Source organism: Pieris brassicae, chromosome 7, assembly GCF_905147105.1.
Source record: "Pieris brassicae chromosome 7, ilPieBrab1.1, whole genome shotgun sequence".
Classification (NCBI taxonomy): Eukaryota; Metazoa; Arthropoda; class Insecta; order Lepidoptera; family Pieridae; genus Pieris; species Pieris brassicae.
In genome coordinates, this window is record NC_059671.1 from 19,254,364 (window position 1) to 19,277,926 (window position 23,563).

At 34.1% G+C, this 23,563-nt stretch overlaps 2 protein-coding genes across 4 annotated transcripts in view; one reads left to right on the forward strand and one right to left on the reverse strand.

The window, feature by feature from the left end:
* The window catches only part of LOC123712263 (integrator complex subunit 5), a 29,537-nt gene extending 23,685 nt beyond the window's left edge, over window positions 1-5,852 (reverse strand). The window contains exons 1-9 of the mRNA XM_045665272.1: window positions 5,542-5,852; window positions 5,119-5,266; window positions 4,732-4,842; window positions 4,165-4,337; window positions 3,544-3,664; window positions 3,031-3,207; window positions 2,450-2,608; window positions 955-1,267; window positions 48-225 (exon numbers count right to left, since the gene is read on the reverse strand). Of these exons, the coding sequence (XP_045521228.1) occupies window positions 48-225; window positions 955-1,267; window positions 2,450-2,608; window positions 3,031-3,207; window positions 3,544-3,664; window positions 4,165-4,337; window positions 4,732-4,842; window positions 5,119-5,266; window positions 5,542-5,757 (1,596 nt within the window). The 5' untranslated portion in view covers window positions 5,758-5,852. The remainder of the gene's footprint in view (window positions 1-47; window positions 226-954; window positions 1,268-2,449; window positions 2,609-3,030; window positions 3,208-3,543; window positions 3,665-4,164; window positions 4,338-4,731; window positions 4,843-5,118; window positions 5,267-5,541) is intronic.
* Window positions 5,853-14,753: 8,901 nt separating this feature from the next.
* LOC123711762 (zinc finger and BTB domain-containing protein 17-like) lies at window positions 14,754-23,552 on the forward strand. Of its 3 annotated transcripts, none has more exons than XM_045664514.1 (10): window positions 14,754-14,986; window positions 15,663-15,985; window positions 16,225-16,468; window positions 16,631-16,947; window positions 17,479-17,648; window positions 17,898-18,026; window positions 19,343-19,454; window positions 20,912-21,052; window positions 22,025-22,192; window positions 22,750-23,552. In XM_045664514.1, exons 2-9 carry the CDS (start codon window positions 15,694-15,696, stop codon window positions 22,171-22,173), a joined length of 1,554 nt encoding a protein of 517 aa, XP_045520470.1. In that variant the 5' UTR covers window positions 14,754-14,986; window positions 15,663-15,693; the 3' UTR covers window positions 22,174-22,192; window positions 22,750-23,552. The 3 variants fall into 3 exon arrangements, with proteins under 3 accessions (XP_045520470.1, XP_045520472.1, XP_045520471.1); XM_045664516.1 differs by having other exon boundaries at window positions 14,755-14,986; window positions 20,966-21,052; window positions 22,750-23,551; XM_045664515.1 differs by lacking the exon at window positions 14,754-14,986 and having other exon boundaries at window positions 15,541-15,985.
* The last annotated feature ends 11 nt before the right edge of the window (window positions 23,553-23,563 follow it).

Below are 23,563 nucleotides of genomic sequence, written 5' to 3' on the forward strand. Positions count from 1 at the left end.
CTTAAATATTGATGAATTAAATAATATACTAAATACTTATTCAATACCTGCGCAAGCGCATGACAAGTAGGCATTTCTGGTAACGCGGTGACAGTGCATTCCATTCGTGGTTGGAGTATACACGAATATCGTTGTAGGGCAGCTCCAATTCGATACAAATTTCCTTCCACTGCCCGACATATACTGCGCGTGCGCAATGCCGACACACGATTTGAATTTTCCCATCTAGAATTATATAATCCAAGTGTTTTTTTTTTTTTTTTCTACATTAATAATTAAAAAAAACACATCATTTCTAATATTTCATTGCATGATATGGGGGCTCACAAAACCCTTGGTTTTGGCCTCATGTATCTGATTCGTGATCATTTCTTTCTTAATAGACTAGTAGGTGATCAGCCTTCTGTGTCACACGCCGTGAACTTCAAGGACATTCCTTACGATGTCTTCCTTCACCGTACGAGCGAGTTAAATAATTGATGAGTATTAGAAAAAAACATTAAACAGACACCTGAAGCCAAGAACTAAAAGTTTTTAGGATTGATTGGAGGAGGAAAGCAACGTTTCATATATTTTTATAGCACAGGGGGCAAACAGGCAAGAGGCTAACCTGATGTTAAATGATACCACCGCCCATGGACACTCAATGCCAGAGGGCTCGCGAGTGCGTTGCCGGCCTTTTAAGATTGTATACGCTCCTTTCTTGAAGGACTCTAAGCCGAATTGGTTCGGAAACACTTCCGTTGGCAGCTGGTTCATAGTTGTGTTGCTCGGCAAAAACTGCTTTAGCGCTCAATTGTCGAACGACAGACGTCGAGGTGGCAAACATACTATAAACGTCAATCAGTTATCTTGTCTATTAACAGACTCAACGTGTCTATGGGCAGCGGCTTCACTTGACAAGTGAGCCTCGTATCCGTATGCATCCTGTTATATTTAAAAAAAAAACAATACCTCAACAATTTAACGATATTCAAACAGAACTGATGCATGTATGTGTCCTGTCCATCTGGCACTCTATCCTCTACAAAACACTTTTTAATCTGCTGATCCGACAGCACTGCATCCCTCAACGCATACTCGATCCCCGATTTAATGAAATTCTGATATCTCTCCGTGTCCATATTAATATCGGTCGAGTCGTTCGGTGTGTGCATCGTTATCGTACCAGATATAATACGCACTAATAACGCCAGGGTAGCGTCAGTTTTTGAATATTGTAGGAGGTACGCGATTGTACTAATGAATTCTGACGGCTGATTGTAACCTAAAATAAAATGGATCAGATGGTTTTATTGGAATTCGCTATATAACGTATACGAAATTTGAAGATTTTTTAAATGATCCTAATCCTTGGGATTGATTTGCTCCAGTTCAACCAATTTGTATGACACAAAATTTGGCGATTAAAAAGAGTGACGGAGAGTTTCTTGCCAGTTCTTCTTGCCCGCCCTACGCCCTTGACTTGCGAACTGGTTGTAAATGTAAATTTAGAATGAATTTAACATCTCTTCTTTAGACGTTCATAGGTGTATTTGGTTACCTATATGAATAGTTATTTTGAGTTAGAGTTGGCCATCCACACTCTCCACGAAGCAACACAAGCGCGACAGTGTGGTTAATGCGCTCGCCTCGTCGCGTCTCCATTTACCCCCGGTTTTTGGGGCGTGAGTCAATGGACGTAAATGGGCGAGGCGAAAGCATCAACCACACTCTCGCGCACATTCTAATTAACTACTGTACTATAAAGACGCGCGCGTTTTATAATTATGATGATTTGTGTATTTAATAGAATTTTATCAAATGGAACCAATCATTTGTAATCCAAATTTAAATATACAGAAACTAAAAAATATCATTATAGCGGATCTTTTAGAGGACACCAATAAAAATGTCAATTTTGCTAAACATAAATGTTACAAAAAAATACTAGCAAAAAATTATCAGCAAAACAGCGTGTAAGTACGCACTAACAAATGCTTTATTTATAATTGATTAGCACACTACCGAACATAACCAGCTCCGGATAAGTACTGTCTAATCCGTATCCAATATTTTTATTTGTAATCTAAACACAAGATATTATAAAAATGGTAGGCACAATAAATATAGTAGCTTAAGCAGTCATTACTTTAAACTAAGTAAACCGCACTCGCGCAGCCTCAACTCCCCAAAATTCGCGGAGTCTGGAGCAGGCATTTTGCCAATTTGCGCAGTTGTAAAAATAAAGTAGGCATAGATATATAGGCTTTTCAACTATGGTTCTTATTATTAGTCTATAGACCAAACCGCCTTGTCATATATTTTTTTATCTAATAGAACTACTGTCAAAATGTCAAGTCAATAGCAAGCAACTCATCCCGCCAATTTTAACGTCAAAAAAACCGAAGGAGTTTTTATGTTATTTTTCTTCAACTGTTTACTTGTCAAATTAAAAAAAAATACTCACATACTAGTATCAATATACGCGCTATAGAATACTGCTCCAACTGATTTCCATCCAATAACTTTTCTCTTACAATATTTATTTCCTCCCCCGTACTTATTAAAAGCGGTACACTGCGATCCGGGAACATCACTTCATTTTCTAACTTTTGCAACAAATACTCTAAAAATATTTTAGTATTAGTGTTTTAATAAATATTACTGGAATAATTAATTGGATTTGATTGGTCTTATGACAAGACTTAGTAACGATATCGTTAAGTGTATTGGAGTCAAATGTATTGGAGTTTGACATACTGGAGGCACAAATCTCGTGACCTATTGTAAGCCTTATTTTTTTTTAATTACATTAAAATGCTAATAACAGAAGAATCATAGAGATACTTATGTACAGTAAAAATACCAAAACGAGCACTTGTAAATACAGTGTAACAAAAAAGATCCACCCCCGAAGATGTGTAAGGTAAGATAACATACCAAACTCATACTTAGTACATACATTACCCTGTAATTCTCGACCCTGCCTATAGAAACTTTAGGACATAGATAACATTATTCAGCCAGCAAATATGTTAAAACACTCACCAAGCAACTGTCGAGAAAAGAGATTTTTCTGTGCGTGTTTAAGCAATAATAGGAAGCAGTGGACATCAGAGCGCAACAACAACGTCACTAGGGAAGCCGGTCCGACCCCTTCCCACGAACCACTGTGTCTATACATAGAGCATATAACGTTCAAACGATCCATTACTTGGTCTGTCACTAAAATTTAAAAAAAAACATATTTCAATAAGGTATTATGTGTGTGCATTTCTTCACAGAAATAATAATCTATGTATATAATGTATGAGAGCTAGATAGAGGAGCGGAACAGGAATACAGCACCGGGGCATTCACCACAGAGTCTCAAATATCAGCCAAAATATAATAATAAGTCTATGATTAAATATTATAATCTGTGCATTTCTTAAATCTATATAATAAATTTGTTACATCAAATTTAACAACTACAACTTCTTTAATATTTTTTAATAATCTATTTGGTTTCATAATAAAATACTTAACCTTAAAAAACTAAAATATATTGTAAATACTTACAAGTAGCTTCAATGTCTTGTATTAACGCTTTCAGTACAATATCAGATTTTGATGCTAGATTTAGCAAATATGGAATAACATCTCGTTTTTTATCAGACTTTAGGTCTTCATCAATAGCTTCCTGGAATACATGGTTCAAAAATTATTACTATAATTGCACCTTTTTTATTTATTTCTCCATCTCTTTTCATCACAGCGTAAACACAATTTGAGAGAAAGGGACAATAGAGTACCTACATATAGAGAGGTTCATAGAAAGTAATAATTCATATAAACCTTTTTTTTACATTTTAGACAGCTATGACAATGTAAGATACAGGACACTAATTAGATGTAAAAAGTAAACAAACATACAGGTATTATTACCAATTATATTTAAATTCATCATCAAGCATTTGCTTCTTATTATAATCTTAAAAAATCTTGACGTTGAGTTCAATTCCGGCAATGTTGAGATATGAAACTAAACAATTAAAAACGAAAAGAAACTTCTTAATCTCCCGGGCAGTGCAGTGCTTATTTTTAAATTTATTTATAATTTGTATTGTATCAAAAACAGGAATAAGTTTAAAGCAACTAGGCATAATCGACGCCATACAGAGGAGTTATGTATTCACTAACCTGGAACAAATTTACTAGTGCTCTACGGACATGAAGCAATGCCGGTGGGTGGTTGGCTAAATGTGCTAAAACTGCCCGGGCCGCATCAGCTCCTAAAGCAAGGGCTCTTGGAGCTACCAAAGCTGGCTCTGCTCTACCAACCCAACCTACGGCCCATGAGCAGGCACGACATCCTAAAAAAAATCATTGTGTATAAGGCTCTCACATATGCATGCTTATACAGAGTTGAAGCCTCAAATAATTGTTAAATGTGACAATTAAAGGTTTTTTTGTTATATGTGTGACACTTGCAGAGATGCACTTACTTAATTAATATAATTTAGGAACTGCATATCTGCATTTGTTGTGTCATTACTTAACAACCTTAGTTAATATGTTCAAATTATTTTTTTAAATAATAATGTATAGAAAATAATTTATTCATATTCCACAGGAAACTTGTAGAACATTATAAGCAGTCTACATAGATGGTTTTTATTATTCTATATAAAAATTAAATATCCAATATGACCATAACAGCTAAGAATCTGTCAATCCTCAATAGGGTATTAGGCAATAAAATCTTACCTAACATCATATCAATGCATTTTGCCCTTTCTTCAGCATTGAGAAGCATCAAATTTTGAGTAGTAATGTCAAGCAGCACTCTTACTGGATCTATGTTTTGAAGAGTTGCATCTAAAACACAAAATAATTTAATAAATATAGAGCTTAGGAGATGACTTCTGAACTACTGAAGGTTCACAATGTTTAAGTATAGTATTGTTTGTTTGCTTCAATCCGTTCAAAAAGTATTTTTCTTAATGTTAAAGTATTTTTGTTTATTTAATATGTTTGTGTGCATATTTATATATGTATAAATTAATACATAATAAATATGTCTGAAACATAGACCCTGAAACTTTTCTTAAAAGGCTTCTAAAATTTGAATATGTATTAAATATATTGACTAACTTGGCAAATTAGCTTTGTCTATTGCTATATCCATTATCAATTTTATACACCATGGAGCAATAAAGGGTGCCCATGCTTCACCAAGGCCACAAAGCTCTGGACCAATCATGCTGACAGCTTCCAACGAACCATTTGTACTAGAATCCACCTGTTTTAAAATTAAAATGTTGTAATGTGCATAAAGAAATAAAAGTATTAACTAACTAATAATATAACCAAATCTAAGGTGTTGTGGCAGTGTGGAGTGATATTTTACTATTTTTACAAATACTAGTGTCGTATGGGCATATAAATACAAGGTCAAGGAACAGCTTGAGCATGAACGAGTCCCGAAAGTGTCGTAGGAACAATACAAATTTATTATTATAATTGTGTATCCAATGTCGTACAAATACGATAAGGTTTTTATAGGAAATTTCTTACATCATAGTCCGGAGGATTGATGGCAATATTAACAGCATCATGAAAAACCATCGCGAAGTACTCTAAAACAGCATCTCTAGCTGCTGGAAAAGTTTTTAACAAAGATAATGCAACTTTTGTCAATTCTGGTGAATTTTGAAAATTTCTTCGTGAAACGCCGTAAATAAAGTTGTTTAGATCGCTGGACAAGCATGTTGATTTGCTTGGATTATTCATTTTTGAAAAATTAACATTCCACCAGCACCATTAATTGTGCTTAAAGTTTAATTTTACTTAAATTCTAATACTTAGCTAAAATAAACAAACACGTACAGTCAACAACTACTTTATATTTTAGTCTTTGAAGTATGGGTACGAACTTCTTTTTCCACAGACTAGCAGAGGCTAGAAAATCACAAAGCAGAATGTATAAATCCAATTTAATGTAATTTAAAAAAGTTACTCGTTTGCGTTAGCATTAGCCTTTAGCCTTTTGCCCTGCAGCCTCAGCTTAGCTGCAGCTCTAAGCTGCTAAAGCTAGATGCTTGTTAATAGATCTAAACTAAAATTATAGCCTGGAGCTATTAGTTGCAATAGCTGGAGCGAATAGTAGCAAATTATTTAGTTACCTAATCGTTGTCCAAATCAAGTTATAATGATGAGACACCATACAAGAAATAAACGGGCAATACACCATCTGGGAAACGACTGAATGTATATAGCCGAAAAATATTTGTTTTAAAAAGATGAAGAAAGTAAATTTTCCGAAAATGCTAAAGTATGATTCTAGGATACTCTATAACTTTTAGGGCATACTGGGTTTAAATACCAGAATACAGATAAGCAGATATGTTAGGGTTACTGACATAATGTAAATGAAAATGCGGAAAATACCGGAAATATCGTATAATAAAAAGAAAATAGATATACATAGATCACAAATAGAAATCGAAATTGAAGAAAACGACATTGTGTAATGTCGACATCATTGAATTCAAATACGGTTTGTATTTTGATGGTGTCATCTAATACCACACAGAGGAATCGAAATATTAGGTCCTTACATATGAAATTGGCGTTTTGTATGGGAGGAACAAAAAGTCGAATATTTTAAAATATAATATATTTAATTAATCAAAGTATGAACCATTATGTTCTATGTACTTTTGCCATCTCATAGGTAGTTCATTGATCCCTTTACTAAAAAAACCAGTCGGACGGGAATCAATAAAATCTGTGAAGGCGATTTGGACTGCCACATCAGAGTTAAATTTTTCCCTTGCAAGAAGTTGTCCAAATTTCGAAAAAAATGGTAATCTGTTGAAGTAAGGTCCGGGGAGTACGGAGGATGTCTCAGACATTCCAATTGAAGCTCTTCTAATTTGGTAGCCGTCTGTTGTGCAGTGTGTGGTCTGGCGTTGTCGTAGCAGTGGCGTGGAGCGATTGACCAGCCTATGTTGTTTAGCCCCTAGCTTATCCATCATGGTTTGCAATTGCTGACAATAGACATCAGCCGTAACAGTCTGGCCAGATTCGAGAAAACTGCAATGAAGAATACCGGCACTAGTCCACTAAACGCTTACAAGTAACTTTTTTGGGGTTAATTGGGGCAGGATTTGGCTGGCTGGCCAGGATTCAACCATTGTGCTAAGCGCTTCCGATTATCGTAAAGAATCCATTTTTCATCACAGGTAATGATTCGGTTTAAAATACCCTCATTATTGTGCCGGTTCAGTAATGTAATGCAGCAGTCGACGCGCGTTTGCCGGTTTGCTTCAGTCAATTCGTGAGGTACCCACCATTCAAGCTTTTTAATCTTCCCAATATGCTTCAAGTGAATTAAAACAGTTTTATCACTAACACCGCAGCCTGCAGCTAACTCGGACGTGGTTTGCGATGGATCCGCTTCCACAATAGCCTTCAATACTTCATTATCAACTTGGGTCGAAATTTCCAGAACGAAAACGTTCGAACCAAAAACGAACTGTGTTTTCTTTTGCAACATGACCGTACATGACTAAATAGCTGTAAAAATTTGAATTTGAAATTCCTAACGAAAGAGGAGGTATTTGAGGTCAAAGTGGCCAGTACGTAAAACGCCAATTTCATATGTAAGGACCTAATATTAATCAAATGAAGTGATTCCTGATGCCATAGAGACACCTTTACATCTGTAAATAACATAGATGAAGATATAACATCATTGGAAGTCGCTAATTGGCATACTTTCTGCCCTAAGGCAAATAGAAAAGTTCATGTTATAATGTAAAATTATTATACAAGTGTATAATAAAATGATTTTAATGAGTAGTAGGTCCTATTAATCAAATAGTTTGAAAAGCTAGTTTCTCCAGATTGTACTCAGCGTCCAGGGATTAATTTTAATGAAGCGTGTGCTTCCGTTACAAAACTAAGTACAATAAGGTCTATATTTGGAGATAGTCTAGAGCAAAAGATTTTAATTTGAATTAAATGGATCATAGTGAAGATATGCCACTTAATGTCGATGACAATTGAATGTCGATGACAATTGATAATGATTGCTCGTAATGGATATTATCTATATATATGATGAAATCAAATCATACCAAGAGACTTTCATTACAGACAGCTTAAAGAAATTTAACATGACAGAAGCTAAAATATCGTCTAAACCCTTTGAGGCAGGTGTTATATCATGTCCTTACCTACGAAATTGACGTTTTGTATGGGAGAAACATAAAGTAGATTTTTTTTAATAGAATATATTTAATTAATCAAACATTGCTATCTATGTACTTTTGCCATCTTATAGGTAGATCATTTACACCATTACTAAAATAAATACGGACGGTAAGAAATAAAATCTTTGAAGGCGGTTTCGATTGCTCCATAAGAGTGAATTTTTACATTGCAAGAAGTTATCCAAATAATAATATGTTGGAGCATGGTCCAATAAGTATGGTGGATGTATGACATTTATTTATTTATTTACACTACGTTGCATTAAAAAAATTACACAATACATAAAAAAATTATAAGGGATGCAACTGGCTGCTTTATCTCCACCAAGCGATGTCTTCCAGGCAGCCCTAGTATATAGCTTGCTAGCTAGTGGACTGTGAAATGTGTGTTTAATCTTTATATGTATTGTATGTCAGGAGTATCTGTATTGTATATGTAATATATGTCTGAGCAAGCTGCACTAGATAACTAAATATATGAGAGGGTGAGACGTAAGAACCGAACAACCCTAAACACATAAATAGTGAATATATAAATAAGTACGGGATATCTGCAGCAAGAGACCTAAGGTAATAGACGGGTAGGATCAAAGGTTCGAGGTGGTGGGATTATCTGAAAGCTATCGAGCAGGCTCACCACGATAATTAAGGGCTTGAAGTAGTCTTCGCCACTTTGAGAGGAAGCGAGAAATGAATACGACAGAGCAATATTCAAATCTGATTTATTGTTCAAAGACAATATGTTAAATATTACTTACATCTATGCACACATACATAATGTTATTTATGTGAGCTGTCGGTGTATTGCGCACCTTCAGCTATTAACATTTTGGAACACACGTGAATCGTGTCAGCCATTGATCAATATTCGAATAAAATATGACAAAATTACTCTTCAGCTAATAATATTTGGAACACACGTGAGCAGTGTCAGCAGTTGGTCAATGTTGAAATGAAATCTGAACATACTGGCGCCTCACAAAGTCTGCAAAGGCTGGTACAGCTGCAGCATCTCGTAGACGCGCGTTGCAGTGCGTTGTGAAAGAAGGTTGTGGCCTTTGTTGAAATCTTCACTCGTGTTCGATAACCGTACACAACCGTCTGTTGTGTTGGTTCCACGTATTCAACCGTCTTCATGTCGCTGTCTGTTATTCGTTATTATGAAAATAATTAATTTTACTAACGTTCATTAATGTTGAAAGTATCTTAAAAATCGTAACATTCAAATAAAAACCAAAATGAAAACATTTTAAATTAGTTCCTGTATTTTAGAATGTGCTGAACAATGCTGTTATTTATTAACTGCATGTGTTTCCCCCGCGACATAAAACATTTTTTTTAGTTTACTTAATCGTTTAATCTTAATCGTTAAATTATTTTGCTATGGTACACGAAGAAGGCGTTTGGTGTTAAAATTAAGTAATGGCTCTGCTATATGTTTGTAAATAATAAATAATGTATTTATGTGTCTAAATATGTTGCGTAAACATAATTTTACTTTCTGCATACGCTTATTATAAAGTGTGAATAGGTGACATTAAATACCTACTAATATATGTTTGTAGAAGTCTTTATAATATGTATATATATATTTTTTTTTTAATTATGTCTTTTTCGTTAATACGTCTTGAAGTATAAGTGTAGTATATGCTCTCGAAATTCTTATTCTTTCTCAGTAATTCATTTTATCTTCATATTTCTTAGCAATGCACTGATCGCCCATGTCTGTGTATATGAATGGTGCCAATATACTGTCTGTATTAGAATGGAGCAAAGACAATATCGGCAAAATATTATAAAACATAGCACATGCACACAACAAATATTAATATAATACAAAGCAATATAATATTTTGTCTGTATGTAATTGTTTTTATTTTAGTTTATCCATTTGGATTTGTCATGTTGTAGTTTTCTGGCGGCTGTAGTCCAAGTCGTCGTCTTATAAATGTATTTGTAGTTTTTTGTATAGTATTTGTAACGTATTTGTATTGTATTTGTAGTTTTTTGTATAGTGTTTGTAACGTATTTGTAGATTTTTGTATTGTATTTGTGAATATTTTTCATAATCTACCTAAGTTTTTGTCGTGTAGTTAGTCTTTATTTAGGTATTTTTTTCGTATTTTTAATAGTAGGTACAGTAGTGTTACAATTTATCTGTTATCACAAAATCGCCTTGGTCTTGAAAATTATTTCTATACTGCTACTGAACTTCTTCGGTTTTTCATCACCGTTTCCTTAAATATCAGCACAGATTTTTGTCTTTGTGTATGCCATGTGGCATCTGTCGTATGAAGTTTGTCTGTCTTTACCATAGCTGTGGCTAACAGTACGGTTTTAATTATATATTTTGTGACAGGAACATTCGCGTTGTTGAATATTTTGTATGTATGTTTATAATCGAGTTTTTATCCTTTGGTTTTAACGATAGTTTTATGGATTGATGTAATGTATTCATTATGACCAGGTCGTTGACATATAACGTTATATGGACGTGGAATTTGCAGCGTAGACAAATATTTTTATAGTAAACAACATAATTTTGTCGATTGGTGTTAATCATATGTCCATCGATGTCATAATACCACAATGTTTATATTTAGGTTAATTGTACTTTTGTTTATGTCGAAGAATACATTTTTATTATTTACTTTAAAAAAAATAGTTATTATGTGCGAATATCCTGTTCTTCGTAATTTAATGTTTTTAAAGATAAGTCTTCCTTAAGTTGATAGTATATAAATCCCACTTTATAATAGTCCCAATAGGTTGTTGAATAGTCGTTTTCTTTCCACACTGTCACTCCCGATTTGTAATAATTTATTAATTTCTTGTATATCCATTTTGTCTTTTATTAGTCTTCTTTTCCTCAAAATATCTTCTTCCCTATTTTTTTAATAAGAAACTAAAAAGCTAATCTCACGGATTTATGAATGGCGATGCATACCAATTGAAGCTCCTATTATTTGAAAGCAGTCTATTGTGATGTGTGTGGTCTAGCGTTGTCGTGTAGTAGCAGTGGCCTAGAGCCATTGACCAGTCTTGGTTATGTAGCAGCTAGCTTATCCATCATGGTTTGCAGTTGGCAATAGGTATCTGCCGTAATCTGAATAACTGAAAATTGGGATAACATCTATCCGGTTCTATACAAAAATGTTATTGGAATTCTCAGGAACTTTATTTATCGCGTTTTAGTGACTGGTAAGGAGAACAGCAATTCGCAAAGAGAGTACTGTGATACTTACAAGAAACAAAGTGTCGCGTTTACTTTTAGGAAGACTAAAGACGACTTACATCGGATGGTAGATGACGACTGTGCCTGTAAATGGACAAGATTTTCCTTTCGGGATTGTATTAAACACACTTATCTAGTCTGGATTTTGTTTCTTTTTTATAGAACAGGGGCCAAACGGGCAGATGGATCACCTGATGTTAAGTGATACCGTCACCCCTGAACACTCAATGCCAGAGGTCTCACTAGTGCGCTGCCGACCTTTTAAGATTTGGTACGCTCTTTTCTTAAAGGACCCTAAGTCGAATTGGTTCGGAAATACTTCAGTGGGCAGCTGGTTCCACATAGCGGTGGTGTGCGGCAAAAATTGTCTTGTGTTTTGAAAAACGCTCAGTCGTAGAACGGGGGATGTGCGATGATGAAACTCAGCAGCAGGTATTAATCCGAATAACTCCTCAGAACACTCACCATAGGCTAAAGCGAAGAAAGCTATACATTTAAAATACTTGTTCATCAATTTAAATATAGATGATAAATTAATTCAATCATAACAATCGTGAGTGATAATCAAGCAGCATTTAAGTCTAAACGATATGGTAACGTCAAAATTGAATAATCGACCTAAAGCTTCAGTGCATAAAGCTTTGTAGGGGACAAAGCTTTACTTTTATTACAAGTGTCTGTGCACCAAAAATATGAAAGCAGATGTCCTGACACCGCATCTGCCTGGGCTGCGGAAGAAATTAAAAACAAACATGGAAATTTGCTAAGCGGCGCTAGCTCTGTAAAGAGCATTGGTAGCTTAGCTGATAACTGCTCGTACGATGCTACGAGCTTTTTATTACGAATGTGACAATGTCAAGTTTTTTGGTTTGCTTTTTTCTTTCAAGGACAATAGAGAATCAAAGCTCTATAATCGCGCAACCAAGTTGTTATGCCTACAGTATAGCGACTACGTGGGAACTGAGTAATAAGCGCTACCCTATCTAGGGTCAGGGCCTAGGGGACACGAAATAGGCTTTTAAGTGTAATATTGCGAAACGAACTATGACTCTAATATGTAAAAATTCAATGCATTTTTGTGATTTTATCTTTATACGCTTATTATACCAACGATATGCAAGCAAGAAGACATACACTATAAAATAAAAATTGCTCATACAAGGCTAGATTTTTGGATGCCTCTAGTGGACATAGATACTTACCCAATTGAACTAGTTAGAGATAAATTACGCGCCTCCGTTTTTAATAACAATGATTTAGGTTTGTAGAGTAGTAATTCTAATCCAGGGGTAATAAGTTTTTACATCAAATCAGTAAATATCAAAGACATCAATAATTATAAACTTTATTTCTCGATAATCATTGTAAGACACAATGATATTTAATGTGTTTTGTGAGGTATTTAAGGTCATTAAACGTTTTTTTTCTGCCTACGAAAAGACAGTTTAATTTAAAATAAACGAAACTGCCTTAATGTAAATCAAGGTTAGATGTAGGTACATACTTTGTATACAAGAGACACTGAAAACAGTTTAGTGGTTTTGAAATAATGAAACGCAATATGCGTGTATTTATTTAGAAATTAGTCCAAATTTACCGCGTCCGTAGCTCGTGCAAAAGCCTTCTTTATTTATAATGTGTATGTTAATTAAAGGGTACTAGAAAAATATTTATTAGATTAAGTATCTGTATAAGTATATGCCTGATTAGTTTAAATTACCTATATTGTTCAGTGAAGCAGGCCCAAAATTGTGTTTCAAAATTGTATACAAGGTTTATTAAACACGACGTTCCGTTTAGAAAATATAAAATCCCTACAGTACATGTATATTTATACACAATAGGGTTCTCATAGCTAACAGGCGGCACCGTGAATCGCGTGCGCAGAGTTTATTGATTAACCCTCCCTTCCCTCAAACCGCACAAGCCAGCACCAACGCACCCCCTCATTGATTCCACTACTTAAAATTACTGCAGATTATATATACGTATAGATGTTTGTTGAAATATGAAATATACATATGAAAATTGTTTCATCGAACTCAGAATTAGATCATTTCTTTGAGTATTGAAACTTCGAAATTGGTTTGTTGAAGTAAGCGCTTGCAATAGTGATAAATAATAATTTAAGAGAACGAAAATCTAGATACATATTGTTATTGCCAAGTCTTTGATAAGAACAACAATCATTATCCAAATTTAATTGCCATGTTAATAAATTATTATAATCAAAATAATGTTCACAGTCTCATGACTATGTTGGCCCACACACCTATAGATCGGTTTCCAAGCACAGAAACGAGGTTAACAAAAATTGATTATACGAAATATAAGCCTTAGTGTGTTGAAGTTTTGGTTAAAATTCCTGTATTGCTACATTTAAAAAATTAAAGTAATTTAATTAATTATGAATACTTCAAGTAATTTAATATTAAAGTATCTTCAAAGAACATACATTTTTTAATAAGATATGTATCTGATTTTTTTCTAAACTTTTATCATCTGAGCTTGTAAATTTTTTAACAATAGTAACCAATTAGCATTCCGAAATAAAAATGCTAATAGTAAATTTAATTGACACTGAGATTTACTAATCTCAGTGTCAATTCTATTGCAGTCATGGGTATCAAGTATTGTAAATAAAGTACTTTTTGATTACAAGCATTATATTTTGTAGGTTAATTTCTTATTTAACATCTCTTTTCGTAAAACATGTATTCTGAGTGCTGAGCCGTTTCAATTATCATATATGTTATTAAGCTTAAGCTTTCGGCTAAACATATTTTTTTGCATCAAATTTCATGCTATTTTTATCAAATTTCCTACCAAAAATGAAAAAATACATCTGCGTAGACGAAAACAGGCGCGCGTTTTTGAGTTCGTTGACCTTTTTTAGTTTTACATCTATTTTAAAGCAATTTGAACGAATCGTCTAATTCAAATATATGTAGTATATTTACGTGTGACGCTTTTGTAATATTTTTAAATAAAAACGAAAAAAAACAACTATACAAATAATTTAAAGGATCTTTTCAGCTCTAAAAATTTCATTATTTCGCGTAAATCTTATTTATATTATGGTTATATTACCTATCTTTAACTTGAATTTTAATAAAGGCTAGGGAGTTTGCGCGTGAACAGCGTGGACTCATGTTGGTGCGGCAAGGCGGGCGCTGTCGCCGCTTCAAGATTCGCGTGGCGTGCCCTATGGTACGCGCACGCGCGCGCATCCGACGCTTTGCGTAGCCCCCGCCGAACAAACACGAATCGCGACGCTAACCGTCGATCGATAAGATAAACGCGCAACCCCGCTTCTATGCGCTAAATCAATACCATTTTCATCGATTTTCATAGCCGCAGCCGCCGCACACGGAATTTGAGGGTCGCAGGCGGTGGTTGCGCGCAGTTTACTTGTGTCACGCTGTAAATCAGTGAACATTTTAATTAATTTTACACCTATTGATTTTTGTAAACAAGCTACAGCTAGATCTTCATTAAAACTTAAAAGGTAAAAAAATTATTTAATGTATTTTTTTCATTACAAAATCTATTTATGTATTTATGTCGTACTTTTACACACATTTTGTTCTAAATACAATTATAGCTAATTAGCCACATCTTAAAACAAATTTAAAAAAGTCTACGTTAATATTTACTATTTAAAGACCTTTCACATCTAATATACTTATTAATTATGATGAAAAGTGATTGCTTAGTGGTTTAGGGTATGATTGTCAATCGTAAGATCGTGCGTTTAAGCCTTTGCACCAATACATTTTTCTTTGTATGTGCGCAATCAAAACATGCTCGTGCGGTGTAAGGATACATTAGCATTTCGTAAACCCAAAAAGATAACATTGTTGACAGCGATGAAATATGTGGATTAAAAGCAATGAAATTTATGAAAGAATATAATATTGATTATTTACTACTAATTAGTATAGTGTGTTCCAGTTCACTGTCAAGTTCAAAAAACAGCAACTTTTACGGTTGATGTTATTTGTTTGGGACTATCGGCTGCCGAAAGGCATATTTTTAGTCAATCAAATTGCCGATGACAATTGACATTTTCGATAATTACAAACATTTCGATTTCAATTTTTCCGCCGTTACTCAATTTAGGATTTTGGTGGTTACAAATTAGAATTTGTTGCTAATAAAAAATGGTTATAAATCTATTGCAGATGGAGTAAACTAGAGAAGGAAGCATTAAAAATGACCTCGACTGACACATATCAGTTAAAATGGCATTCTCACAGCTCCCATTTAAATGGTTCCGTAGCATCGTTGCTACGCTCGGAGCGATTTACGGATGTTGTCCTTTGCACGATGGATGGGTCTCAGATACCGGCCCACAAGTTCATCCTCAGTTCATGCAGCGTCTACTTCAGCAGTCTTTTCGAAGGACAACGTTCTGTGACACGTATGGGGGGAATACTGTACGTAGTACTGCCGTCGGAGATATCCACAAAAGCCTTGAAGATCCTCGTAGAGTACATGTACAAAGGTATAGAATCTTAATTATTGTTTATTTTAACGTTTGTTGTATTGTATAAATATAAATAAATAATGAAATGCACAAAAAAATTGTTACAGTTTTACTTGTAAATTAATAAACACTATCAAGCTCTGCCATATTTTTGAGTATATAAAAATTTGAACCTTATTAAGTATAATAATTTTATATAATTGTTTATTTTTCTATTAATAATTTCCAGTTTAATTATCAGTAATTAATATTTTCAGGTGAAACCACGGTCTCTAATGAAGTATTAGACATAGTATTAAAAGCAGGAGAAGTGCTCAAAATTAGAGGATTATGGCGTCAGACAGATGAGATTGGAGGTGATTCTACACCAGCCGAGAAAACCACTACTAGCCCATCATCTGCCAAGCAAACAGAGAAAACGAAAGAAGTTTCCAAAATAGCTTTAAAAAAAGATGAAAAAATTCTCAAAACATTCAATCCAATTCAGGGCCAGGGTGGAAGGTGTGTAATTTTTTTATGTATTATATATCTTATTGTTACACAACTTGAACAAGTACAATTGTATGTTATATTTATAACTTAGTTCTTTAATATAGAACTTTGAAAAATTATGATATATCTACTATACACAGTAAGACATATACCATGTGCAATAATTTTCAGACCTATGTTTATTGGACCTCCAAAGTTGGTTTTCATCAAAACAAGTGATGGGACTACTCAAGCTGCTATAAGACCTGCCGTACCAGGAACCAAAGGTCAGACTATACTTGTGACCCCAGCTCCAGCTAACACGGAAACCACTACATCCACTATTACAATGCCCACACCAACTATCAGCTTGGCTTTAGATGATGCAGAGGAAGGAATTCCAGCTAGGATTGTAAAAAGAAATGTCGTAGAAAAGAAATATGGAAAGAAACAAAAGGTGGAGGCTTCAGATGACATTAAGGATGATGATGCGGGATCTGTCAGTTCAAGTAAGCTCTATTTATAATGTAAATAAGACTGGTTTTTATATGCTATTTCATTTAGAGTTGTCCATAGAAGACACAAACTATTAAAGATGTTTTAAAAGTATTATCATTTTTATAACAAAGATAATATGGAAGGGTGAGATTCTCAGTTGAGACTTAATTTTAAGTATGACCAGGGCTGGATTTACTGGAGAGCAACCGGGGCTATAGCCCTGAGGTCCCCCACAAAAGAAGCCATAGAATAGAGACTTCGAAAAAATAATTCCAACTAGTATTTTTTTTTTGTTGCATTTCATTTGGAAAATAATTTAGGGCCAAGGGCCTCCACTCCTTTCTGGGAAACACTAGGCCTTCAGACTTAGAAATGCGGCCCTGAATATAACTCCACTATGTAAAATTGAGTTTGACATCTCAAAAGTCAAAGTTTAATATGTTTTATAGCTTTTGATATTTTATATTTTTATACAACAACACTTTGAATGTGTAAATAATTAAATTTTCTTTTTCAATTACCAATTTAAAAAATATTTACAGAGAAATCAAGTCAAAGTAACTCGGCTGTGGAAGTCCATGTGAAAGAAGAGCCAGAATGGGATGCAAGCAGCATTGAGGAAGAAGAGAGATCCATAGCAGAGATGTTCCAAGCCGAGATGAGTGTCAAGTCGGAGCCATGTGATGATGTAGATGTTGAGGAAGAGGGACTGGTAGGATTTTTTATTATTACCATATAAGCTATCGAAGATCCAATAGTGGTTCTACCGGTTATATTATATAATTAATCTAATAATATTTTTTATAAATAAAAATCCAAACTACCCTTTAGGTCTAAGCCTCAGTTTCTTTAACAAGTCTAAGCTTTACAGACCCACTTAGTTTGTATTTGATAAATTATGAATAAAACAGGGCCAGAATATGTTCCTTGCATTAGACTTCATTAAAAAAAAATTTTTTAGCTCTACAGTCCGCTGTCATGTGAGCTTTGCGCTGAAGTGTTCTCGGTGCCGGCTGCATGGGTCAGGCATGTGCAGCATCATGCGGACCATGATCATCATCATGCACGAAAGAGGAAACGGCGATCAGATGTAAGTCCGATTTATTTATATTTTAATACTTTAAAGCTAATTAATTGTACAGCTAGCCAGTGGACTGTGAATTGTGTGGTTATATTTATGTGTTGTATGTCAGGAGTATCTGTATGGTATATGTAATGTATGTATGTGCTAAATGCACTAGATAACTAAACTATTTACTTTATGAATAAAGATATTTTGAGTTAAAGTTTGAGTAAGTATAACGTAACAGCTCAATTCTGGTGTGTGTCCATGGCAGTCTGGAACTCAACTGATCTTTTAACCGCCCGTCTTGGGACCCTTCTTCTGCACCAAGATACCAAAGGTAATAGACGGAGCCCTGGGGGTAGGATCAAAGGTTCTAGGTGGGATTATCTCAAAGCTATCGGGCAGGGCTTAAGGGCTTGAAATAGTCTTCGCCACTTTGAGAGGAATGGAGAAATAAATAAGACAGAGCAACATTCAAATCTTTATGGAACTGATACAGAAATCTGATGCCCAGACCTAAAAAGCTTGTAGGACTTGATTTTTGTTCAAAAATAATGTAAAATACTACTACAGCTACCGGCAAACTTCTTGAGAATTTAACAAAGGAGTGGGGGGAAAGTTTGCGCATCGTACACAGCGCGGGACACAAACGTCAACTGATTTACCAATCACGCGCTCGACACGTCACTCTAGACTGATACCTAAAAATCATTTCTGCGCAGCCATGGACATTTGTTCACGATGTTTGCCGACATATGTGCCTATTAACACACACATAATATTATTCTTGTGAGTTGTTGCTGTATCGCGTATCTTCAGCTGTTAAATTTTAACACACGTGCGCCGTGGCCACACGAACATAGGCTCCACCATCACGTGAATGTCGAGGCTATTCAACTCCTTGACACCACTGACCCAGTGAGAAGATTGAAAAGGATAAAACCATTTGAACTAGTGAACTAGTGTTAGTGAACTTTATTATTAAGTGCTAAACAGTGAATGAAAACAAAAATATATTGAACACAAGAACAGAGTGTCTTCCCTTTAATACAGACTATAAATAGCGTTATTGGACACTAACTTATAATAACAATCCTTTTTAGTAAATTAGGTTAGACATAAATTACTTATTAGTCTTAAGTTTGGCTAGATCGTAATGTTGCATGATGTCGTAATAAAGACACATGTACATTAAAAAAACTACTTTCCAATCAGAAATAATAAATGGTCTTGCGTGTAGACCTTATGTGAAACATTTTTTTTTAAACATTGTAACATGTATTTTTTTGTACTATACGATATTCAGTTGAAATGGCAGCCAAAATGAATTATATTTACAGAGCGACGACACAGAAGAAACTACGGCTTTGCTCCGCTGTGACCTTTGTCAGAAACATTTCCCGAACCCAGCGGAATGGGTGAGACACGTACAAAGCTCGCATACTGAGACAGGTAATTATAGAAAGCATATTTTTTTGGATTTACCCTCTTATGAGCTGGGAATCGAACTTAGAACCTCGGATTGCTAAACCATATAAATATTCAAATATATTATTTGAATTTTTAATTGCCACTAAAATATATATAGTATTGTCTTTGGTTAACAAAACGTTTGGAAACGTCGGAAAAATTTAAAATAATAATATAAATAGCTTTAGTCCGGTTAAAAATTGTTTTCTTTCAAGATAAAATTGTTTATATATATGTCGGAGAAACACCTTCCCCAGTGACGTCATCAACAGTGGTTGCAGATTTGGTGGGCGTCATGAGGGTAAAGCGCGAGCGCAAAACACGACTGACGATACACTGATATTTTATGGTAGTTATTAATAATAAATTATAAGTTTTAAGACCGAGCAGTGAGTTCAATGCACCAATCTAGCGACCAAAACTCAGGGATCCAACTCGATCCGTCTCCACTTCAAAAAAGGCCCCGTAACAACCAACGGACTGGGCTATATATAGATGGCGCTTCGACCCCACTCGAGCAAAATGCTCTGCTCTCATTGGTCGTTTGTTTAATAACGATTACAATCTTATAAAATTAGAAAAACGTAACTAATTTTAACTAAATCACTAATTTGTTAACAGAAATATGTTTTAGGTTTTATAATATCGTAAAATCGCGTATTAAGTTAAATTAAGATTAATGCAACGTGTTTAAATGATAAAGAGAATTTAATGTGTTATTGTACAATCAACAAGCAACTCGTTGAATGGCTTCCTCCGACATATATATAAACAATTTTATAAACATACTATAAACGTCAATTAAGATCTTTTCACGTTCCTCTATTAGCAAAGTAGAATATGGACACGACTTTTTTTATAAATAAATACATTATGTATGGTTTACACGAGTACAATAAAATAAAATTTCTGAAATGGGAATATAAACGCGAAATAATATCATTTACATAACTCTACGTTATGAGTGATTTTATAATTATAGACCAGTTTATATAAATGTTGCCATATTGTGGAATAGAAGTGTTAGTTAAATATCTAGAAACTAAGGTTAGCTTTTTCATATATTGTCTATGCCGTAGAAGTGTTGCCCTTTAATAATAAAATAATGCCTTAATTACAACATAGCTGAAATCTGATTGTTATGTGACCAATTCTTGACACTCATGATAATCACTTCAGTTATGTTTAACATATGTTGCCATTTTACATTTATTTTTGTCATTAATAAATTAAATGGCAACATTAGTCAGAGTTGCCATTATATTTTTTGTCAGCATTAAATGAATTAGTTATATAATTAATACTTATTTTACATTGATTAATGTGAGTGATTCTCGTTAATGGTAACATTGCCATATTATACTGAACACTGCTAGTAATTAATAAGATGGCAACACTGGCCCGAGTGGTCCTAAAGCGTCGGATGTTGGGTTGTCCAGAATTGGCCTTATCAAACAACAGTGAACCACCAAAACGTCACAATCGTTTCACAGACGGCGAGCAAAACAAGAAATGCGAACAATGCAACAAGAACTTCACGTCGCATGCCTCCATGCTCATACACTTGCGCACGCACACGGGTTCGTATTTTTATTATTATTTAATAAATAATTGGTTTTTTTTTTTTTAATGTAATAGCAGGCAAACGGGCAAGAGTCTCACCTGATGTGACGCGATACCGCCGCCCATGGACACTCACATTGCCAGAAGGCTCGCAAGTGCGTTGCCGGCCTTTCAAGAATTGGTACGCTCTTTTGTTGAAGGACCCTAAGTCGAATTGCTTTATTTTAGCTTTTCCTACCACGGTAATACTTAATTTGCTGGTACTATATCGCAGGCTGGAAACTGTTCCATTTTCGACCTTAGAACATAAACGTGTAGTTCTTTTTGTAAAATAGTTTGCATTATTTAAATTTTAAAAATATTGTTCATTTTAATATTATTAAATTAATTTTAAAAAAGTATACATCAATAGTTATATTATTACTAAAGTTATAATTAACAATTCTTTAACTAACGCACTTCTAATCACGTTTATTAGTACACGAATTTCTCATACACAGATTTATACTAGGTATATTTCAAAATTTCATCAAAATCGGTTTAGTAGTTTTTGAGATATCTACGTATACGTATTATTTGAGTCGAAATTCAAAGTTATTTTTATTATAAAGAAAATAAAAATTAACTTTCATTTAAACAAATTTTTACAACTAAACCATTGTTATACAGTAATGTTTAGTACCTTCTGTATGTCTGAAATTAGAACAATACATAGAAATATTTTTAAAAAAATTAATTAATCTATTCTATGCATATTTTTTAAGTTTTAAATTTATAAAATAAAATAATATTTTTTGTAGTCTTATTATCGAAATCATTAAGGAAAGACCTTTAAAAATGATCAGTCTATCCCGTTTTAACTTAAGTTCTCTGCTCTCTTTTCATCACGGCATAAACACAATTAGATAGAAAGAGACGAAAATACTTTAGTTACAAGAGGGACAATTGGACTGATTAGTTTTTATAAACAATTATTAAAAATTTGTTAGGCGAACGCCCTTTCGTATGCGGGCTCTGCAACAAAGGTTTCAACGTGAAATCCAACCTATTGCGCCACCTACGTACATTACACGACCAAGTGGTGAGCCCCACTCAGCTCGATGAAGCTGGGCCTTCCGAGCTGAAGAAGGAGACCTGAGCCAGGGGAGGAGGGGCAGGTAAATGAATATTATGGTCTTTTAAATGTTTTTTTTATATATGTCATGTTGTATTATAAAAAAGTGTGTGCGTAGACTACGCACGTACGTACACGTACGAAGTGAAACTTCTTTATGACCTAATTATTCGAAAATTGATCTACTATATGCAACTTTACAGAAATTGGTTAAATAAAGTTTAACAAAAGGCTTTCATTATAATATAATATACAAATAATACAATTATTTCATTTTACCTTATTACTATCATTGTTATCGTTATTATATATTTTTGGTTATCAATGGCTTCGAATCAACAATGGTACGGACAAGAAAAGGATGGCGCGTAACGGAAAAATGTGACGCTAAACTTTTGTCCAACGCCGATAAATAAGTTTCACTTCAAAAATGTTTTATTAAAATTGTTGGAGATTATATTCCAAATGTATTTCGCCAAATTAAACTAGAGGCTTGTCTAGTTTTTTCAGTAAAATGCTCCATTTGAATCGATATCCATTTTCGAATTGATAACCTCCTCTTTTGTCTTTAAATTCGGTTAATAAACGCACGTATAACAGGCAGAGGTCGCGGTCGTCCGCCTCGTTCGGCGCTGAGCTCGAGCCGCAAAGGCGGCGTGGGCCGAGGCGACGCCGGCGCACTACGCAAGCAGAGCTACTCGCTCTTCCTCAAGCAGCGGGCCGTTCTCTTCTCCGCCAAGAAGTGGAAATAGCACCGCTCTTACCGTGAGACGCTCATTTCATTTTTTAATTTAATACTTTGTTTTATGATGCAATTAAGAACCATGAACTTTAAAATCTATAACTACAAGAAAACTGCCTTATTCGAATCTGTGATTGCATTTAATGATGAGACAGTTTTGATTAATTTACTGTTTATGAGAACAAGAGTATACAATATTTTTCATTTCATTAAAATACAATATAATAACTTAATATCTAACATACATACTGAGAATTTAAAAAGCAAATAGTAATAAAAATTTAAATTGAGTGTCTCAAGGTCAAAGCGGGAATTAACTGCCCCTCCTCCCTTTTTAATTTTAAGAGTAAATTATTTTTATATCTAGTCTACTAGATCTCATTTCTTTGACAAGTAGTCATTTAAATATAGTTTTAAGTAAACTTTGGTTTTTAATCTATTATAATATCCCAAGAATTGTTTCGTTGTCGAACGAATGTCAATTGTTTTTGAATTTTAAGTGACAATTGCATGACTAAGTGACATTTAGATTTTAATTTTGTCATAGGGACTTTAATTTTATTGAAGAAACTTATTTTATGTTCTTACATTCCTGTGTACTTAATTTAATACTCATGTTTAACATGTATTTGTACTATTTTATAAAATAGCAAAGAGAAATAAAATTCGAAT

Bases quoted from the DNA above. Each gene is read 5' to 3' on its own strand.
- LOC123711762 (XM_045664514.1), top strand. From the start codon at position 15,694: ATGACCTCGACTGACACATATCAGTTAAAATGGCATTCTCACAGCTCC. The intron at 17,649-17,897 runs GTAGGATTTTTT...AAAATTTTTTAG, and splicing joins ATGTTGAGGAAGAGGGACTG to CTCTACAGTCCGCTGTCATG. The intron at 18,027-19,342 runs GTAAGTCCGATT...TTATATTTACAG, and splicing joins AGAGGAAACGGCGATCAGAT to AGCGACGACACAGAAGAAAC.